Source organism: Monomorium pharaonis, chromosome 8, assembly GCF_013373865.1.
Source record: "Monomorium pharaonis isolate MP-MQ-018 chromosome 8, ASM1337386v2, whole genome shotgun sequence".
Lineage (NCBI taxonomy): Eukaryota > Metazoa > Arthropoda > Insecta > Hymenoptera > Formicidae > Monomorium > Monomorium pharaonis.
Genome location: NC_050474.1, coordinates 23,387,799 through 23,405,185, shown reverse-complemented (window position 1 = coordinate 23,405,185; position 17,387 = coordinate 23,387,799). Strand labels below are relative to the sequence as shown.

Genomic DNA, 17,387 nt, shown 5'->3' with positions numbered 1-17,387 from the left:
GCCTTCTACCGGTGAACAAAATTCAACGCGTCCCCCATGCGTCTCTCATGGATGTCTTGTGTTTTTCACCGTAGCGTATAAATTTTATGTCGCAATCCATCGAACGCGTCGTCACCTCGCTCTCTGCTTTCTATATGGCAACTGGTTTTGCCGCGATTTGATTGTCAAGTTTTTCAGCAAATAGTTGCAACATTCTACCCTTACGTTGATCCCTCGTTTGAGAAACGCAAGGAAATGTGCAACAAGGACCACTTCCGAGAAGCAATATCTCACTGCTTTACATTTCGAGAAAAAAAAAGGCAGCACTCTGCAAATTGAACGTCGCTAACTCGATCAGACGATACCGCATTTTCCTTTCATGAAACTTCAAAGGTGAAAATTATTTGCAATGTTCTCTACATCTTATAATGATCTCTATTAAGGATTAAATTATTCTTCAGCTCTAAACTCGTTTTCCGTGTTTCCGTATCCATCTCGTGATCTTACACGAAAAGAATACTGAGAGAAAAAAGTAGTTGCAATTATTATAATTTATTAGTGGTTGCAATTATTATAATTTATAGTCATTTTCGATGTCAATATAGATTTATAGTTGTTTTAGCTATGCAAATTATAGCTATTATTATAGCAATTTAACACATAGGATACAAAACATCTTTCCTCCCACCCATTATTTGTTATAAAATTATTTTCTAATTCACATCTAACTAAATTTTTAGATACTGCAGTAAAACTGTTCTTTCCGTACACAAAATGTATAATTATAAGCAACAAACTATAAATATATAATTACAAGCAACAAATTCAATCAATATAGTTTACAATGTTAATCAGCTTAGTTTAAATTTCAAGAGTGCTCGAAGAAAGAAAATATATTGTCAAAAAATTTCCCTTTTAAATATCCATAAGAAAATAAACACGGGACTAACGGGGATGAAAACGATCTCGTGGGATTTTGAGCTTCCTGTCTGCGACGAGATTGTGCGAATCTAATAAAGAAATCTCTATCTCCTCCCGCTACGCTGGCTGCCATGTGTTGGGTGAAACGTGGGTCGCACGGTTATTACCCAATATCTGTTGAATTATGCGATAAACACGGAACGTCTCTCCCACGATTATGGACGCTCCGTGGACGATGTTGAACGATCGCGCGTGTCATCCGCTCGTTAATCACAGTATCAGTTTCGAAAGGCAGTTTCGACATTACGCTTCAAGCGTAATGCTCGAGCAAAACATTGACGTGACACAACACTTTCTTCGAAATCAAACTGTCGCTATTTCAAGTCAAGTTAGAAATCATTAAACATAATGAAATTCCAAATGCGACATTTCTCCCGATTAATTTCTCATTTGTTGCCCGTGCAATTTCAGCTCTATGTGCTTGAAAGTAGATTCCGTTATTGAAAGAAAAAGTGTTTACGATTGCGTCTCGTTCGTTACGAGAAATCTTTGATCCTCACTCATCGCGGCGAGTAGATGTAGCGATATTTATATGCGACGCAACAGTTCCACGTAGTTGGAATCACCGGTGACGTAACGGCTTAACCACGCGCGCGAGCACGCGTATGATAACTCCCGCGATAGGTTTTATCGAAGCGTATTTTGAGGAAGCTAGCGCCGCGATACGAGTTTTAACGACCGGATCATCACTACGCTACATTACCCCATTTGCATAATGTAATATGCAGAACGTATCGGCGTCTGGTACAGTGACGATGCAAGAATAGCGCCACGACTTTTTTTTTACGTCGCATGTACGAGCGGCGCACGCACGCACGCACACACAGACGCGGCGCGTGCACGTGTCCGGGATATTCGTCGCGCGCCCGCGCCTATCGCATTATAGCGTAGCTATTAACATATTCCGCGCATCGTAGTGCATGGACACTCGCTCCGGCCATGCCGGACTTTATATAAAACCTTTGTTAGGGTAAAACCCCGTCCAGAAATTATAAATAACGATGTTATAAGCAGCCACAAAATGCTATTAACTTGTATGATTTATGACGACGAACGGCGCTGCGACGCGAATCGATGAAGAGAGGCGCTACTATTTTAATAGACCTAAATCAAAAAGCTCCTTCTGTTGATTCTCGAAAGGGAAAAGTCGCGCGGTTATCGAAATCTGTCTCTTCCTCCTCCCGCGCGAGAAAATCTCCCTCAATTTTCCCCGAACGACGACGCTGGGAAAATACGAGTGTTAAACGCATCCGCGGGATCTCGAGGAAAGAACCGTAACTTTATTAATTATAACGAAAATTTGGAAACGAAGTGGTAACTCCACGCGGGTCGACGTCTTCATTCACAACTTTCCCAATGTCAGGGCCGTGGGCGTCGCACGAGACGACGCGACGCGACGCGACGCGACGCTACCGACACGGCGCATCGACCAAGCCGCGCTCGTTGAAGAAACATACCTTCAATTAGCGTTGATGCTAATAAAAGGCACGTCCTCGCGAATCCACCATATTTGCCCGAAAGTTTAAACGAGGATAATCAACCTGCCTCTACACGACGCGACGCCGACGGGTCGAAACCACTTAACTCCTCCTCCTCCCTCGACCACGTGGGAAGTGATATAAGCAACGTTTTAGATGGTCTTTTCTCGCGTTGAATATTTCCCACGTACTTCTCGACCATAAAATACGTTGGCATTCTAGTTTAGAAACGAATGACCTATTTGAAGACAATGTGAGGCGGCGACTAAAGCCGTTGATGACTTAGACCGTTCTGACAGTTTTCATACACTTTTCTCTCTCCCGCAATAATTTTCAATAGAATTAGAGAATTTGCGGCAACGCTCGCCATTGCTATCTGTCCGTGGCGCGTCGGCACACGCCGATGATCGAGATGAACGTACGCGACAGCAACTCTCGGGCTCTCTTTGTCTGCAGCTCCTGACACGAGGCCAATATTATAGTTGCTCGCGAGAGCAACGTGTGACGGATGCGGGGCACATTGAGGGTTATAAGGCTGCTATCGATGTTGCACACGTCGCGTCGCCGCCGATCCTTCCCTCCTTCTCCACCTACGTGTTTCACGTCTCGTCATGAGAGAAGGCCAGAATGTAATTACTCCGCTATCCATATTCAAGAATGAGATTACCGGGAGCGCGAGCTTGTCAAAGTAGACGGCACGTTGCGTGTGTGCCGCAACGTGTCGTTATTCATCCGATCGCCTCGCGCGGACCGTGGAGCGCCAGGATGTGAGCGTCGCACGTACCGTCCCGAATTTCAATTTATTCCGATCGTAACTCTGCGATACGAGAACATTGAAAGACACGAGAAAATTGAGAGAGATTTCGCGCGTCCGAATAATAATAAAAGCTGAAAATATCTGGCAAATCTTTGTAAAATCTCTAAAAAGGTAGCTCCCGCTCGTCTCGTTTACATGGAAATCTAGCCCTGATCTCGGACCTCTCACCCAGAGCCAAACAAGTTTTCTACGCGAAATCTCGCGACTTTCTACTAATTATTTATATCCTTTAGTGGTTTTGTTACAGCAACTTTCTATCAACCATTTGCGTCTTATGCTCGCGACTGTATCATTCGCTAGCTATCTTTTCTTCCGACGAGAAATGCTACAAGAATATTTAAGAAGCGATATATTTAAAAACTTAATATTTCATCGAAATTTATGTAGACAATTATCAAATTTACCGTTATTAATAAGATTTATACTCAATTTATTCTTTATATTTTAATTTTTTACTTTCGCAAGCGAAAGAAATTGCGAGCGCAATTTTAATCGGAAAATTGTGTCTCCGTTTTCAGAGCAACCTTTCAAGTTCTTGGAAATTATAATCTGTTGAATTTCAACCGTTTTCGAAGGGTCCGCACGCGTCAATGCGCATGTGGTTCATGCCCGAACAAAAGTAAAAAAAAATCAAAATATGAGGGAAAATCTTGGGTCTATATACGAACGGATTCACGATATGATTATTTTCAGCAAGAAATTAACATCCTAATACGCGGTATCGATTTTACGCGTAAAAATAATAAACCTTCGCATAGTTACAGAGTAAGAAGAATTATATCGACGCTGAGAAAAATTTCGCGGCGGAAAAGTTCAATTTTTTTCCCCTCCTTAACTTGAATGAACTTTAATTCGGGCCTAAGCCACGATACTCTGCTATTAAATATTCATTCTGGCTTAAGTCCTTCGACTTTCACAGATGATATTCAAGGACACCGCAGTCGATCGAACGCTGATGACACTTTCCAGGTAGTAATTTTATCTTCATTTGACCTCTTATGCAAGTCGACCGTCCGATGTCGGATCGCTAACGGTGCAGTGGAATGAGAAATTATGGAGCGGAGCAGTCCCTCGCGCACGGATCACGCGCCGTGTAAGGATTTTCTCGACGAGAAAATCAAAGACCCTCGATATTATTGGATAATATTATGTAACGCGCGCGCGAGATAATCAAACTTTCGGCAGAATTATGTTAAAACGGATTTCAACTTGGGGAACGTTCCTGTTAAAAATGCAAAACAAGATTTAAGCTTGAATATAAATTGGCGACATCAACTTACGCAGAATATTAATCGACTACGCCTCAGTTATCGTCGGTTATTAATGCTGGCTACGTTAAGAAGGCGACGAGGAAGGCGAATGATTAAATTTTCGTTAATGGAAGACGGAGCTTAATGATAAGTCAGACCGAGTATTAGACCAAGTATTTTTGTGCAGCCAGCAGAACGGGGACGTGCGCGTATTATGAATGGGGCGAGAAATATACGGAACATGTTGAAGAGGTCGGGAACCGATCGTCGCGGAAGAAGCTTCCCAACCTCCCGCCGCTCCTCCTACTCGCAGTTCTCTGCTCCAACGACCTAGGTTCCTACCCTTGCTTTCTGATGACAACTTTGCTCCACCCACACACACACACACGCACGCACACACACACACACACACATCGCGCGCGCGCGTCGTTGTCGTCGTCGTCGTCGTCACGCCGCCGTCTGCCGACTCCCGACGGCGATGACCTACTTCGACGTTGAGGATACCCATCGCCATTCAAGGCTGCCGGTTGATAAGAAAGACACGCAGACCGCATCTCTGGCCGAATTCACGCTTGCATCCGCTTTTCCGCAAACAAAAAATGGATGATTCCGCTCAATCACGCCAAGTATCGATCTTCTCTGAATTATCATAAACTGTCATCGCGGATAAAACGGGAAAAACAGCGTCTACAAAGGAAAGTCTTAAAGGGATTGCTTCGTTGGTATAAACCTCGGATGTAATCCCCGGGAATCTCGATGAGAAACGAGCGTAATCCTCGAAAATCGATCACCGTGTCGTGAGCTGCAACGGGCGGATCAAGGGATGGGGATTCCGCTTTGCAAACGACAGTAAAGCGCTACCGAGTGTCTCTGCGAGGAACACAGTAGTGACACCCTTACGCCGCAACATTTTGCGGTGAAGAAGCCGCGCGACAATCGAAGCAGCTGGATGTAGCTGGATGCGGCCGTAGCAGCAGCAGCAGCAGCAACACGGCCATACCCTGCAATCGGCACGCCGGGGAACGAATGAAACTGACGAGTACCTGCACGAGTAACGCGATCAATATTCCGTATGCGAGTGCACACTTGCCCCCGAAGCACGTGTCCGCGGTGGCGTTTGTTTTCTGCTGTGCCCCCGGAGCTTGCACGGCAACTCGCGCCGTTGCGCGTTGGTGGAGTGTCCTTTCGCGAGCTCTCCTTATATTATCCTAAAGGCCGCAGAAAAACCCTGTCGGAAAAGCGAACGATATCTCCTCTCTGTGCTGAAGACAACTTCTGTTGCTAAAGAAGTGCAAAGTTACTCGGTGGTGATATCGACTTTTTAAGTTGTAAATTTAATTGTTTTGTATTCTTTCTAGTCAGTATTGCTATTTTTAACTGGCTCTTCTGCCATTCCACGTGTTTTAAAACAACAGTTTCAGCACAGGTGTTTAAATAGAGATATCAGACGTGGCTCCGAAACCAAGTGGAAGTCATATTATTCTGATATTTCCCGCCGTTATTTATATTATCCCGAGAATGAACCAGCTCGTACGTACGCCTTATCGCCCACGGGGCTGCCATTCAATTAGATTGCACCGACAGAGATCGCCGGAGCGCAGCAAGGCTAAGCCGAGGCTCTCGTCGCGGCGACATGAACGGCGCGGCACGGCGGATAGGTGCGCCACGGCACGTGCGCAGGAGCAGAAATCCGCCGGAAATTCGATCGATTCGCGTGCGCGCGAGAAAGTTGGACGAGCGAGAAGACGACGCCGAATGCAATCGCGACGGCGACGGCGACGACGACGACGACGACGACGACGACGACGGGAGGCCTCGAGAGGCGCAACGAATGATCGAACGGCGGGGTAAGAACCCGAGTGGGATCTCTTGACCCCGATCGCACCGTCCGAGGAGAGGTAAAACCGCCCGAGATAAAACCACCTCGGTGCATTTCCTCGCGCGATCGAAACCTGACCTTGACTGTCTTGGTAACAATGTACCCGGGCCTTCACGTTAATCGTAAGCGATTCTTCGTACGAACTCGATCCTCGATGTCGCGATCGAGAGAGGGATAAGCAGCGTCCGTCCCGTAGGGATCGGCATCAGCAAACGCGTCACCCAACTCGCCCGCATCATCATTTTTTATCACAGAAAAAATTGAAAATTTCTTTCTTATTTTTAACTTCTTCTAAAATTCCTTTAAACTAAAGTAAATAGATTAGTAGCAAATATAATTTTTATTTTTATAAAAATTTATAAAAATAAGAGATTGTAGATGAGATTATGAAATTTACTCTGTGAGACATATTCTCATTCATTAACAAATGTTAAGAAGACTTGCAAAGAGTCCTCCCCAATATAATCCTCTTATTTAAGATACAATTTTTTTCAGTGATAGGTCACCGCACGTGGATTTGGGATAACCGGATATCAGAAACGACGGGCAATTTGTCGCGCCAGTAACTGGTAATAGAAACTTGCGCGGATATATTAAGCGATATATAGGACTCGTTTTACCCTCAAACCAAGCGCTGCATCAAGGTCGGAGTATATTAATAAGTACGGAGTTCTCCGTGGCATTGTGATACTCGTAGACTAAACACAATGATTTCCCATTGTCCTGCGAGATCGATCAATTTCTCGCGATGCTATAAGACCGCTCACAAAGTATCACTTATTCAGGAAACTTGCAAGGTCTGTCGAGGAAACACGGCTTTACATTATTCCGAATTACATACGATTTTTCGATACGTCGTATGAGTTTTGCAACTAAAATACTAAAGAAAAGTTCTACCATCTACATTCGAATTACATATGATTTTGTGATACGTCATCTAAATTTCACCTGAAACGTTGAAGAAAATTTATTCAACGAAATGGCTACAGATCTTATTATTGATATCCATAGAGGAAACATTGCCGAAGTATTTTTTTTCGCGCATATTACTTCACCTTTTAAACCCGTTTCTTTTTCCATTAGAATCTTTTAACACGTACCGCGTGACTCGACAAATGTATCGACTGTTTAAACGTACCGTCAATCGCGAATTACGTTGAGTCTAATTAATTTGCAATAGTTGTCAGTGAACGGAAAATACGGTGCGTAGTGGAAAGTCAATCAGCCGAGTTCATTGATTGGACTTGACGCGGTTAAATTTGAGAATGCTGTCTTTTGCCTTGTCGCTTCGCCAAAGACCTTACGCGCAAACGTCGATAATAACGCGGTGTGACGCGGTTTCGATATTACATTTCGTTCCACGATTTAATTGCTTCGTTATAGAGTGAAACGTGATACGTATTCTATGCGCGTGTACTGTAAACTGAAATACGAATTCCTCTTTGTTTATTACCTCCGGCAGCGTTACATGGTACAGCCTCCGTAAGCAAACAATTACATTCATTGACAAATTGCAGCAATCGTACAATACGAAGTCTGACGTATAATCCTAGATTATTATGATCGTAATATGATCGGAAGTATCAAATTAGTACTTCACAAATACGAGCATAGTTAATGCAAAATTTTTCTTCTTTTTCCTTTGGATATAAAACAAATTAGCCAATTTTCAGTTATTAACATACATGGTGATTTCGTATCGCGATGTTGACGATGATTCTTACAATTCAGCGGTAATTTGGTAATTGCTACGTACATTGTGTTTTTACTGGTTACGACATTGTTTCGTATAGCGCTGTTTCTTCCGCATTATCAACGGATACACTTCGTTTAGGTATAATATAATGATAATTACGTAAGAAAGAAAAATAGTTTAGTTTTGTATGTCATGAATTAGCAAAAATCATTATGACATAAAAAAAAAAACAAAGTATTTTGCAAGTAACTTGATATTTGATAAGATTGAAAGACATGCAAATAAAATTGTTGGAAAATAGAAAATATTTCCCCCTAAAAAACTTAAAATCTATAATTAATCCCGACATTAAATATATCGCAATTGTAAACATCGTAGGGTCATACGTTGAACTGAATAAGGGCCCGTCTCCGGCTTAGACTCAATGAAGTTAATTACGTATATTAAGAGCTTCCCGTTATTCAACTTAAAGTAAATATATTTGAAGTGTAGTTTTACAATTTTCATAGAAAATTAAAAATAAAGGTCCTTAAATTACAAATAAGGTCAATTAAGGAATTATTTCCGTTAAGCCGCCTTTTCTTCTTTCAATTGATTTTTAAAAAGTAATTTCATAAAATGCCGCGTTATTAAATACATCAAACTATAATTCTTGTTTGTCGGATTGAAAATATTTTCTTGGAATAATTATCAAGTTTCATTTCACAGTGTCATTATTGTGTAAAAAATATGTCTTTCCTAGCTTTTCCGGTTTGATGACTACTCAATGAAAATCGAAAGGTTCTATGCACTAGCATAAGCCGAGCGACATTCTCGTAGATATGCATACGCACAGGATACACACAAGGTCGCGCGCGTTCGTAATTGCAAGCTGCACGCTTCCGTTAAGAGTCAAAAATTAGCTGGGGTTTAACCGTCGACTTAACGACGAAGAGCCTCAATCAGTAAGCGAAGGATATAACATTAGCCCTCTGGTCAAGCACGCCCACATCCCGTCGACGTGGTGTTATAAAAACCGCGCGTAACCGGCGCGCATGATACATTTGGTTGTAGAAAAGTGACACATCGAGGTGCAAGCAAACATACGACGATGCACGTGTCGGTGATCCTCGGCGTAGTGTTGCTACAGGCGATTTACGTGTCCGCCGGGGTAAGCCCTTCAGCTTACTTTCGTTTAAACGCGATAGAGATTCCGGTTCGGTAGGGACGCAACGCGACCACGCGATACGATCGGCAATGACCCACACTGTACGCATTGTGTGATGTGCGATTCGCCCCGAGCGTGCACGCGCGCGGGAACGTTGTTGTTGAACATACGGTACTGAATAAAGTCCGGCTCGCGAAAATATGGCGACGCGCTCGTAATAAATTTTCATTTTGCCACAGCCACCCGACTGGATACCCCCGGAAATGTTGGAGATGGTTCAAGGTGACAAAGAACGATGCATGCAAGAACACGGAACGTCTCAAGGTGAGTCCTGCGCGATTAACAGATATGCACGCGTGCACATTAACATTCGGCCAAAATAATCCCTCTCTTTCTCCTCGCGTTCTGATTCGCGTTAAGCGTTAAGCGTTAACCCAAAGTAAACCGTCTTACACGAAAGAAGTAGTCCTATTCCAAGATTCTTTCTATCTATATTAAAGTTCTCATCTCCTCGCATTTATAACGGATATTTCAATTCCGCGATGCAGCGCTTATCGACGAAGTTAACGACGGGAAACTCACGAATGATCGGACTATAACGTGCTACATGAACTGCCTCCTCGACGCCTTCAGTTTGGTAATATTTTCATGAATATCATTTCGCTTATTAAGCACGACGAATGCAAAACTGATCGAAACGATATTCCGCCGATTAGGTCGATGATGAAGGTAATTTGGAAGCTGAGATGCTGATAAGTGTTATCCCAGAGCAATTTCAGGAGATAGGTAACAAGATTTTGAACAAATGCGCCGTACAAGGTACGTTGTGAGCGTAATGCATTTTACATCCATTTAATAATTATTACTTTATCAACTTCCCGCTCTGACTCGGTTTTAGACGGCGCGGATGCATGCGAAAAGATCTTCAATGTGGCGAAATGCGTCCAAGCAGAAGTACCAGAGGTAAATAGACTCGTTATTTTAGGCCAATAATTCTTAATGCAAGCGTAAGAGTTTTATTCTTTACAACTTGAGAATATTATTATCACCATTGTTAGAAAGAATATATTTTTGATGAAATTAACATCAATCAATGAGATCACTTCCACGCTTGTCGTCCGTTAATTAATACGTCTAAATGTATTTGTTACAGTTGTGGTTTATGGTTTAATTCGACGCTTGGGAGGAGAGTTTGCTCCATAATCACGTGCGACGATATTCTCCAATACATATCCCGCATAATGTTACGAGCGAAACAACTGGCTCGTGAACAAAAGAAGAAAAATAAGTGTCAAAGCAGTAGCCTAGGAATATATGAATTATGTATATTTAAAAAATACATTTTGTGTAATAATATTAGTAATTATTATGAACATGCCATGCGGCCTAATATGAATAAAATTGATAGAAAATGTTGATGTTTGACATTAAAATATTGGCTAAGCTATAAATATGCATCAAAACTAAATCAGATCCAAGTACAGTGGCAAATTAAAGGGAGGACCGTCGAGATATCAATGCATAATCACGACCTATTTATAAGTTTATGTTTAATTAAACCATTTTTTATGATTTTATTCGTCTTTGATTCCAGTACCATTTAACTTTCTCGATGTTTGTAGATTCGCGTGTAGAATGAAGCGGGGTGTGTCAATTAATTAAAAAGAATTCATAAAAAGTAAATAACATAGCAAGAGTTAATTAGATACGGCAGCTCTTTGAGAGAAATAATTTATGAAAAAGATCACGAAGTAAAATACAAAGGAGACCTATAAAATTCATTGTGAGACCTCGATAGAAAGATCCAGTGTAAGAACGAGGTAAATACGTAATTTGAAAGATCCTATTTTAGGAACAATTGTATATTTAGTCAACTTTACAAATTACGAACTTACTCTTACGTCTGGCATCGAATCCTTTAATTATGCACAAGATAAGAATTTCCTCGCCTGACACAGTGCCATCATTTTGGCAATCATATATTTCATGTTTTCATTTAGTAGTCTACACGGAAAAAATGATGCAGTAAAAAATTAGCAATATTACCTAATAGCAATCTAATCGAGAACAGTCTTGTTAACTCAATAATAATGAATAATTAATGAAACAAATACGTCACGCTTTTATTTTAATAAATTGTTACTTGTTTTATTAATACTGTCATTGAATTAGAAAGACCCCGTTTAATTAGACTAATGTTAGCTAATGTTAATATATGTCGTTGTTTTTACGCCGTATGCATAAAAAAATTTCGTATGTAAAATAATTACTTATTTACATGTGCAATGCACATAATTACGGTTTTAGCCGTAAAATTTCCTACTCAGTGATTTCACGGTACAGTGACCAGTACAGCGGCAATGCGGAAAAAAATATTGTGTAATTTCATCATTGAATCTCTATCTGAAATGACATCGCGTAATTTTCTCAATCCACCTGGGCACGAGAAAACTTCATCCAGGTAATTTAATTATCACTTTAGACAATGCACAGCTGCTAATGCATAAAGTACATTTTGCTGTTAACTTGTTGTAAACAACGTCAAGACTAAATAAAATTATTTTGCAAAATTTTTCACACACACAATATTTTTTAAAGCACATTGGCTAAATTTGCCATATAAATCTTTAATTAGTTTGCTAATAAAACCATGATGAGTTACCGAGGTACAAATTACCGAGCTTCTTGAAATTTGACGTTTAATTTATATTCGTTAAAACTTTTTAAAATTTCCCCTGTAAGGTCATCGCGATTTCATTGACTTCATCTACGTCATTCCATAAATCCTTTACGAAGAGATATTTGCATGAATATAATAATAATTATGCATGAATAGAATCATTAATGACTGGAGCTTCGTCGTGTTTCCATAAAAGCATTTTCTGCATAAAATTTGCGCCAGTTTGCACAGCTTAATAAAATAGTTGTTCATTGTTAATCGAATATGCACGCTGCAACTACAATGCAAACATGATACAAAGGTCACGGAGTTCAAAACGCACGATAAAACCTCCAGCTGTTTTTTTTAATGTAACACGAGAGAAAAAATGTTATGCATCGTTTATCCTACACGGCACGATATAGCACGAATCGCATCGAATTAACCATAATCCGTGTGTTGTTAGAATTCTAATTATTTCGCGGTTCTATCTCTCGCTCGTCGTCGCGAGATCTCAATTTAATTGTTACTAAAAATAACAGGCCATTTACACAACTACATTTATGATATCGAATGCAATTGGAACACATCTCTAATACGTGCTATTGCGTACGTGCCATGCAATTCCATTGCTGTGCGGAAACATTGCAAAAAGAAAAAAGGGAAGATTACTACGAAAAGGAAATTGCCACGAGTCGATACAACTCCTATTGCGTTCAGTGATGTGCACATGAACGTTATTTATTGATACAATATTTCTTATTTCATACGCATGTACGAGTGAAATAAACAGCAAGACATTATACTCCATTATTCGAAATAAACTTTGTAATTACACTGAGACCTGGTGCGAAACAAAGCGAATCGTGAAATATCTGCAGTGCGGAACGATCCTTGGAAAACACGGGGAAAACACGTCTTTCGTTTTATGCCGACTTAAAAGTAGCTTTTATTAGAAAGTTTCAAAATGACAATAGGTCATGAATTTTATCGCGATACACATGATAGAGTTATTATTGCTTTAAAATAATGAGATTTCAGAAAAGTCAATTTCACGTAAAGAAGAATTTCTTTCTTGCCGATCAAAAACATTGCTTTAAAAAAAAAAAAAAAAAAAAAAAAGAATAAAAAAATGCATCGAGATCTTTCCTTACGTTCCGAGTGTCGCAAAGCCTGAGATCAAGGAAAAATTGGCACTTTCGATCACCGAGATCTTTTCGAATAAACCTGAGACAAAACGTGCCTAAACGCTGTGACGCGAGAACAAAGGAATAATTTTTCTCCGTGGAACGTGGTGAGTGTGTGCAACGAAACGTTTAATGGGAGACAAGAAGCCGGGGCAACAACAGCAACAGCAACAGCAACTATGGGATCTTTTCGGAGAACGGTACAGACCTTAAGGTCGAGGTGGATCGCGCCGGGATGCGGCGAGGAGTGCTCTTTCGCGTCGTTGCCGCAATTGACATTGTTGTTAACGTTCGGCAGCGAGCCACCCGCTCTGAACTGATTTCCCAGGTTAATGTGCAGATGCTTGCCGCTGGACTGCGGTGGACTGGCGCCGGCACTCTTGACGGACAGCGGGGTCTCCGGTACGCCGGATCCCGTGGGACTAGCACCTACCGAGCTGCTCGCCGAGGCCACCTGTGCAGGTCCCGTCATTCACAATCATGGCCACCGCATACGTGACGATCGTAAGCGACTTTTTTTTTACAGCTCTTAGCCTCGCGCGAGATTAGCTCGCCTCGAACGAAATCTCGTCAAATATTAGCGAGAGACATCAGGCCGTGGGCTAATCAGCTGTTTTCCCCTCTCTCTGTTTACGGCTTTTACATTTACGCAGTCAGGCGTCAAAATTCTTACCCTCCTGCCACCCTCGCTATTATTTTTATTTGCATGACGTTTCGTTAAGTTTTTACGAGAGAGAGTAGCCGTGACCTTCGGTTTCCCTTTTCCGATTACAAGCGTTGCCTTCGCGACGACGTAGTATCGGCCTTCCTGTGGACCCACGCTCCGATAAACAGGTTCTTATCTCCATAGCGGATTCCGTTCCCCGATTGTCGATTCAAACGGTACTCTAGGCAATGCTCTAGCCGTGAACGAATTTGAGCAGCGCGCACGAAATTTTCCTACGTATAGGCATTGTAAAATTTTACGGAATTCGATTCTCCTGTGTTTAGTCGGTAGATGAGATACGACGATTTAAGAGTTAATATTTGAAAGTCAAATTTAAACGATTCTCATTCTAAAGCAAGAGTCGGTAAATTTATTCTGTATCTGTAAATATTTAAGCCTTGAGGATCAAGAAGCAATGGTACTTACATAACAAGATAGAAAACAATTTTTTATTAAAGGAAATTTAATAAATAATAATAATTACGCGGGTAGCCAAGTTTATCGATTCCTGTTCTAAATGATCGCATTTTGACGTCTACATGTAACAGCGTTTAAACATCAAACAAACGTTGATGTAAAAAATGTGCCGATTTTGGCATTAAAAGAGTGTTTAATTTTAAGATTTTAAAATGTTTTGTCTTTTTAACTATTTAAAAATATCTATGTGGTATTTAAATTCAAAATGTTAAATTTTTTAAGTATCTGACAAATAAGATAACAGAAACAAAACATTTTTTAATGTCTTAAAATAAACGCTTTTTCTTGAGCGTGAAACAGCAATAATGGTATATTTTTCTGTAGTTTTTGAAATATTGAATCTAATTATGATCTTGAAAACATTTTAATTTGTTGGAAAATCAGCATGTAAAGCTATTAAACATCTAGTATCATAAATTATTACATAGCCGAGCTTTACAAACGTATTAATTCGCATTTTCCTGCTAGTAAAACATATTAATGCTCTCATCTTTAATAATTCATAATAACTTGTTTCTTTGATTAAAACAAAATTAAGAAATTATTAATATCTAAAAGCAAAAGCACTGTTGATGGAAACTATTTTAAATCTTAACTATGGTACATTGTTGTTCTCGTGACGTCTTTGGTTGAAAGATTTTTCTCCCAGAGTATTTTATTTTTTATTTAGTATTTTATCACCGACAATTCTAAGATTTGTAAAAAAAATACTTTTAAGTATCAAGATTTGTTTTGGCTAAATAAGATCATTTATTAATTTGTATTGTTCACATATTGATGGGTTTTCACTTTAATATTACTTATTACAGCTTACTTTCATTAACGTGCCGTTCTTATTAATAACTTCACATCTGCTGTGTATTTTAAAATTTTCCCGACAAATTCAAATTTGTTAAAGATCAGATTGAAAAACTACAAAAAGAAGACAAAGCACCGTCATTACTTGTTGTCACTAGCGGAGGCTCCAAAATCGGCACACTTAAATTGCGACTCCTTCTCATCCCTCGCGCGGAATAAGACGTGGAGCCGCAATCCCGTTTCATTTCGTTCCAGAAGGTTTTCGGCCCGAGAGAGATACTCGGGATAGCGGTCGAACGGTCCCGCGAGACGTTCCTTATCTTTCCGACAGCGATTGGAGAACGCTCCCCGGCGCGGCGCCCCGTTTTAACCACGCAGCACGGGGGCATGCGGAGGTGCGCGCTCGAGGACGCTAAATGCATCGACCCAACCTCGCCGACGCTCCCGTTGAAAATACCTCGAGGGCCGCCGGCGCTGCTATTGAGAGAGCGGAATGTTTACATGCGCATCGAAACGAATCGAACGTCAAGCCGCTGCGCTTTCCCGACCGCCCGAGGAAACGCCACTTACCTCCCGATATTCCCTCCCCTCTCTCCGCTCTTCTACCTCGACGAAACCGAAATCCCACGTGGCGACTCCGAAACGCGGAATTGACGAACGAAAATAAATTCGAAGGCACGAAAAGGCCATGTCGGAGCAGAGTCGTTGTACGTTCGTTCATTCATCCGGTCCGTACGGATTGAAACGCGGGAATTTCGTGCGGCAGATCGATTCGCGGCACGGGATTGATCGCGCTCCCGCGGGCGCGAGAGATTAATTAATCCGCGTTGCGCGTAATCGCACCTCGATAAGCGCCTCCGAGCGGCGCGCGTTTGGATCGGCGTGCGTCTCGCGCGCGACGAAAATCCATACACACGCGTACACACATGCACGCACACACGCACACACTAGACGCGCGCGCGCGAGCGTGCGACGTACGTATAATCGGAGCGCGTATGTATGTGCACGGTATTGCTCGCGATAACGCGGCGTATATACGCGTGCAGACAATACGCGGCAGTCGCGCGCGCGATGCACTTGCACAGTAGTAAACACGCACATACACACACGCTCTCGCTCGCGGAGCAACCCGGCCGATACACAGGCAAGCAGGCAGGCGGGCGGGCGGTAGGGTAGACGGGAGAATGAACAGGCAGGCAGACAGACAGACAGGCAGGCAGGCAGACACGCACGTACACACGCACGCACGCACGCACGCACGAACGCACGCACGCACGCACGCACGCGTGTATGCACACGGAGAGAGATCAACAGCGCGGTAACCGCAATGACAAAAAGAGACGGGGATCGGAAGGAGAACGAGAACGAGAACGACAGGGGAAGGGGAGCGCGGGGCCGAGAGAGGGGAGGGGGGGACACCCGTTGTTTACGTTCTAACATCTGAGAGCCGAGGGAGGTGCACGACGGGTCACGGCGCGATCGCGGCACGGCACCGAGCCACCCACGCCAAAGGATAATACTGGTATTTCCTTACTCTGCTCGTGACGTTCGAAACCTCCTTCATGATCGCCTCGAATGCCGCCGAGTCCTGCGCTTCCTTTTGGTTCAGCAGCGCGATCTTTTCACTGAATTTCCGTGGGTTCGCCATGATGGCTCGCGGCACTAGGTTTTCGCGGACACTCGCGGAACCCGGAGCGCCCACCACCACCACGACCACCACCACCACCACCTCCACCGCCGCCGCTGCTACCACCGACCACCACTACCGCCGCCACTAAAACGACCGCCGACCACCAGCAGCAGCAGCAACAGCCACCCTACCGACCCCGTCCGCTTCCTTCGCGCGACCGTGTTCCTTTTGGCTTTTTCCCCGACGACGATCGACGACACGGAACCGCCGTCCGCGGAACCTCTCACGGATCACTATTATTGCACTGTTTTCCGTGTAATCCAAATTCCAACGTACATCTTCCGGATCACTCCGGATGGCACTGGCGAACACTGATACGCAAGATCATGCGGCGTAGCGCGCCACGCGCATTGCGCAGAAACTGCAACTTCGCGCCGCGCGATCACCGTCGTTGTCGTTCTCTCCCGCGGCCATATTTGTAATGCGATCCCTAGGGACTTTGCCATTTTTTCCTAGAGCAAACGCAGAAGCGCCAAATAGTTCTAAAATAGGTTGCCAACTGCAAAACTACAAATTATCTATTTATTAAGTAAAATAATATTTTTAATTATTTATTAATATTTTAATTAAAATAATATTGCTTTTTGCGATACTGTAAAGCCGGTTACGCTTCTCCATTTACCTAAATCTCTAATAATCAATC

The 17,387-nt window shown here is 42.4% G+C and overlaps 2 protein-coding genes across 16 annotated transcripts in view; one reads left to right on the top strand and one right to left on the bottom strand.

Moving 5' to 3' along the window:
• The window catches only part of LOC105828790 (CREB-regulated transcription coactivator 1), a 30,647-nt gene extending 13,903 nt beyond the window's left edge, over positions 1-16,744 (bottom strand). For 11 of the 15 annotated variants that reach the window (XM_012667286.3, XM_012667290.3, XM_012667294.3 and 8 more), the window contains exons 1-2: positions 15,625-16,678; positions 13,282-13,527 (exon numbers count right to left, since the gene is read on the bottom strand). In XM_012667286.3, coding sequence (XP_012522740.1) covers positions 13,282-13,527; positions 15,625-15,744 — 366 coding nt within the window. In that variant the 5' untranslated portion in view covers positions 15,745-16,678. Of the gene's footprint in view, positions 1-13,281; positions 13,528-15,624 lie in introns of all 15 variants that reach the window. The other 4 variants (XM_012667289.2, XM_028189913.1, XM_028189914.1 and 1 more) reach the window with 2 other exon arrangements.
• LOC105828792 (general odorant-binding protein 69a) lies at positions 8,020-10,804 on the top strand. Its single transcript, XM_012667306.3, has 6 exons — positions 8,020-9,230; positions 9,467-9,551; positions 9,776-9,864; positions 9,944-10,046; positions 10,126-10,190; positions 10,381-10,804. Exons 1-6 carry the CDS (start codon positions 9,171-9,173, stop codon positions 10,396-10,398), a joined length of 420 nt encoding a protein of 139 aa, XP_012522760.1. The 5' UTR covers positions 8,020-9,170; the 3' UTR covers positions 10,399-10,804.
• Positions 16,745-17,387: the final 643 nt, after the last annotated feature.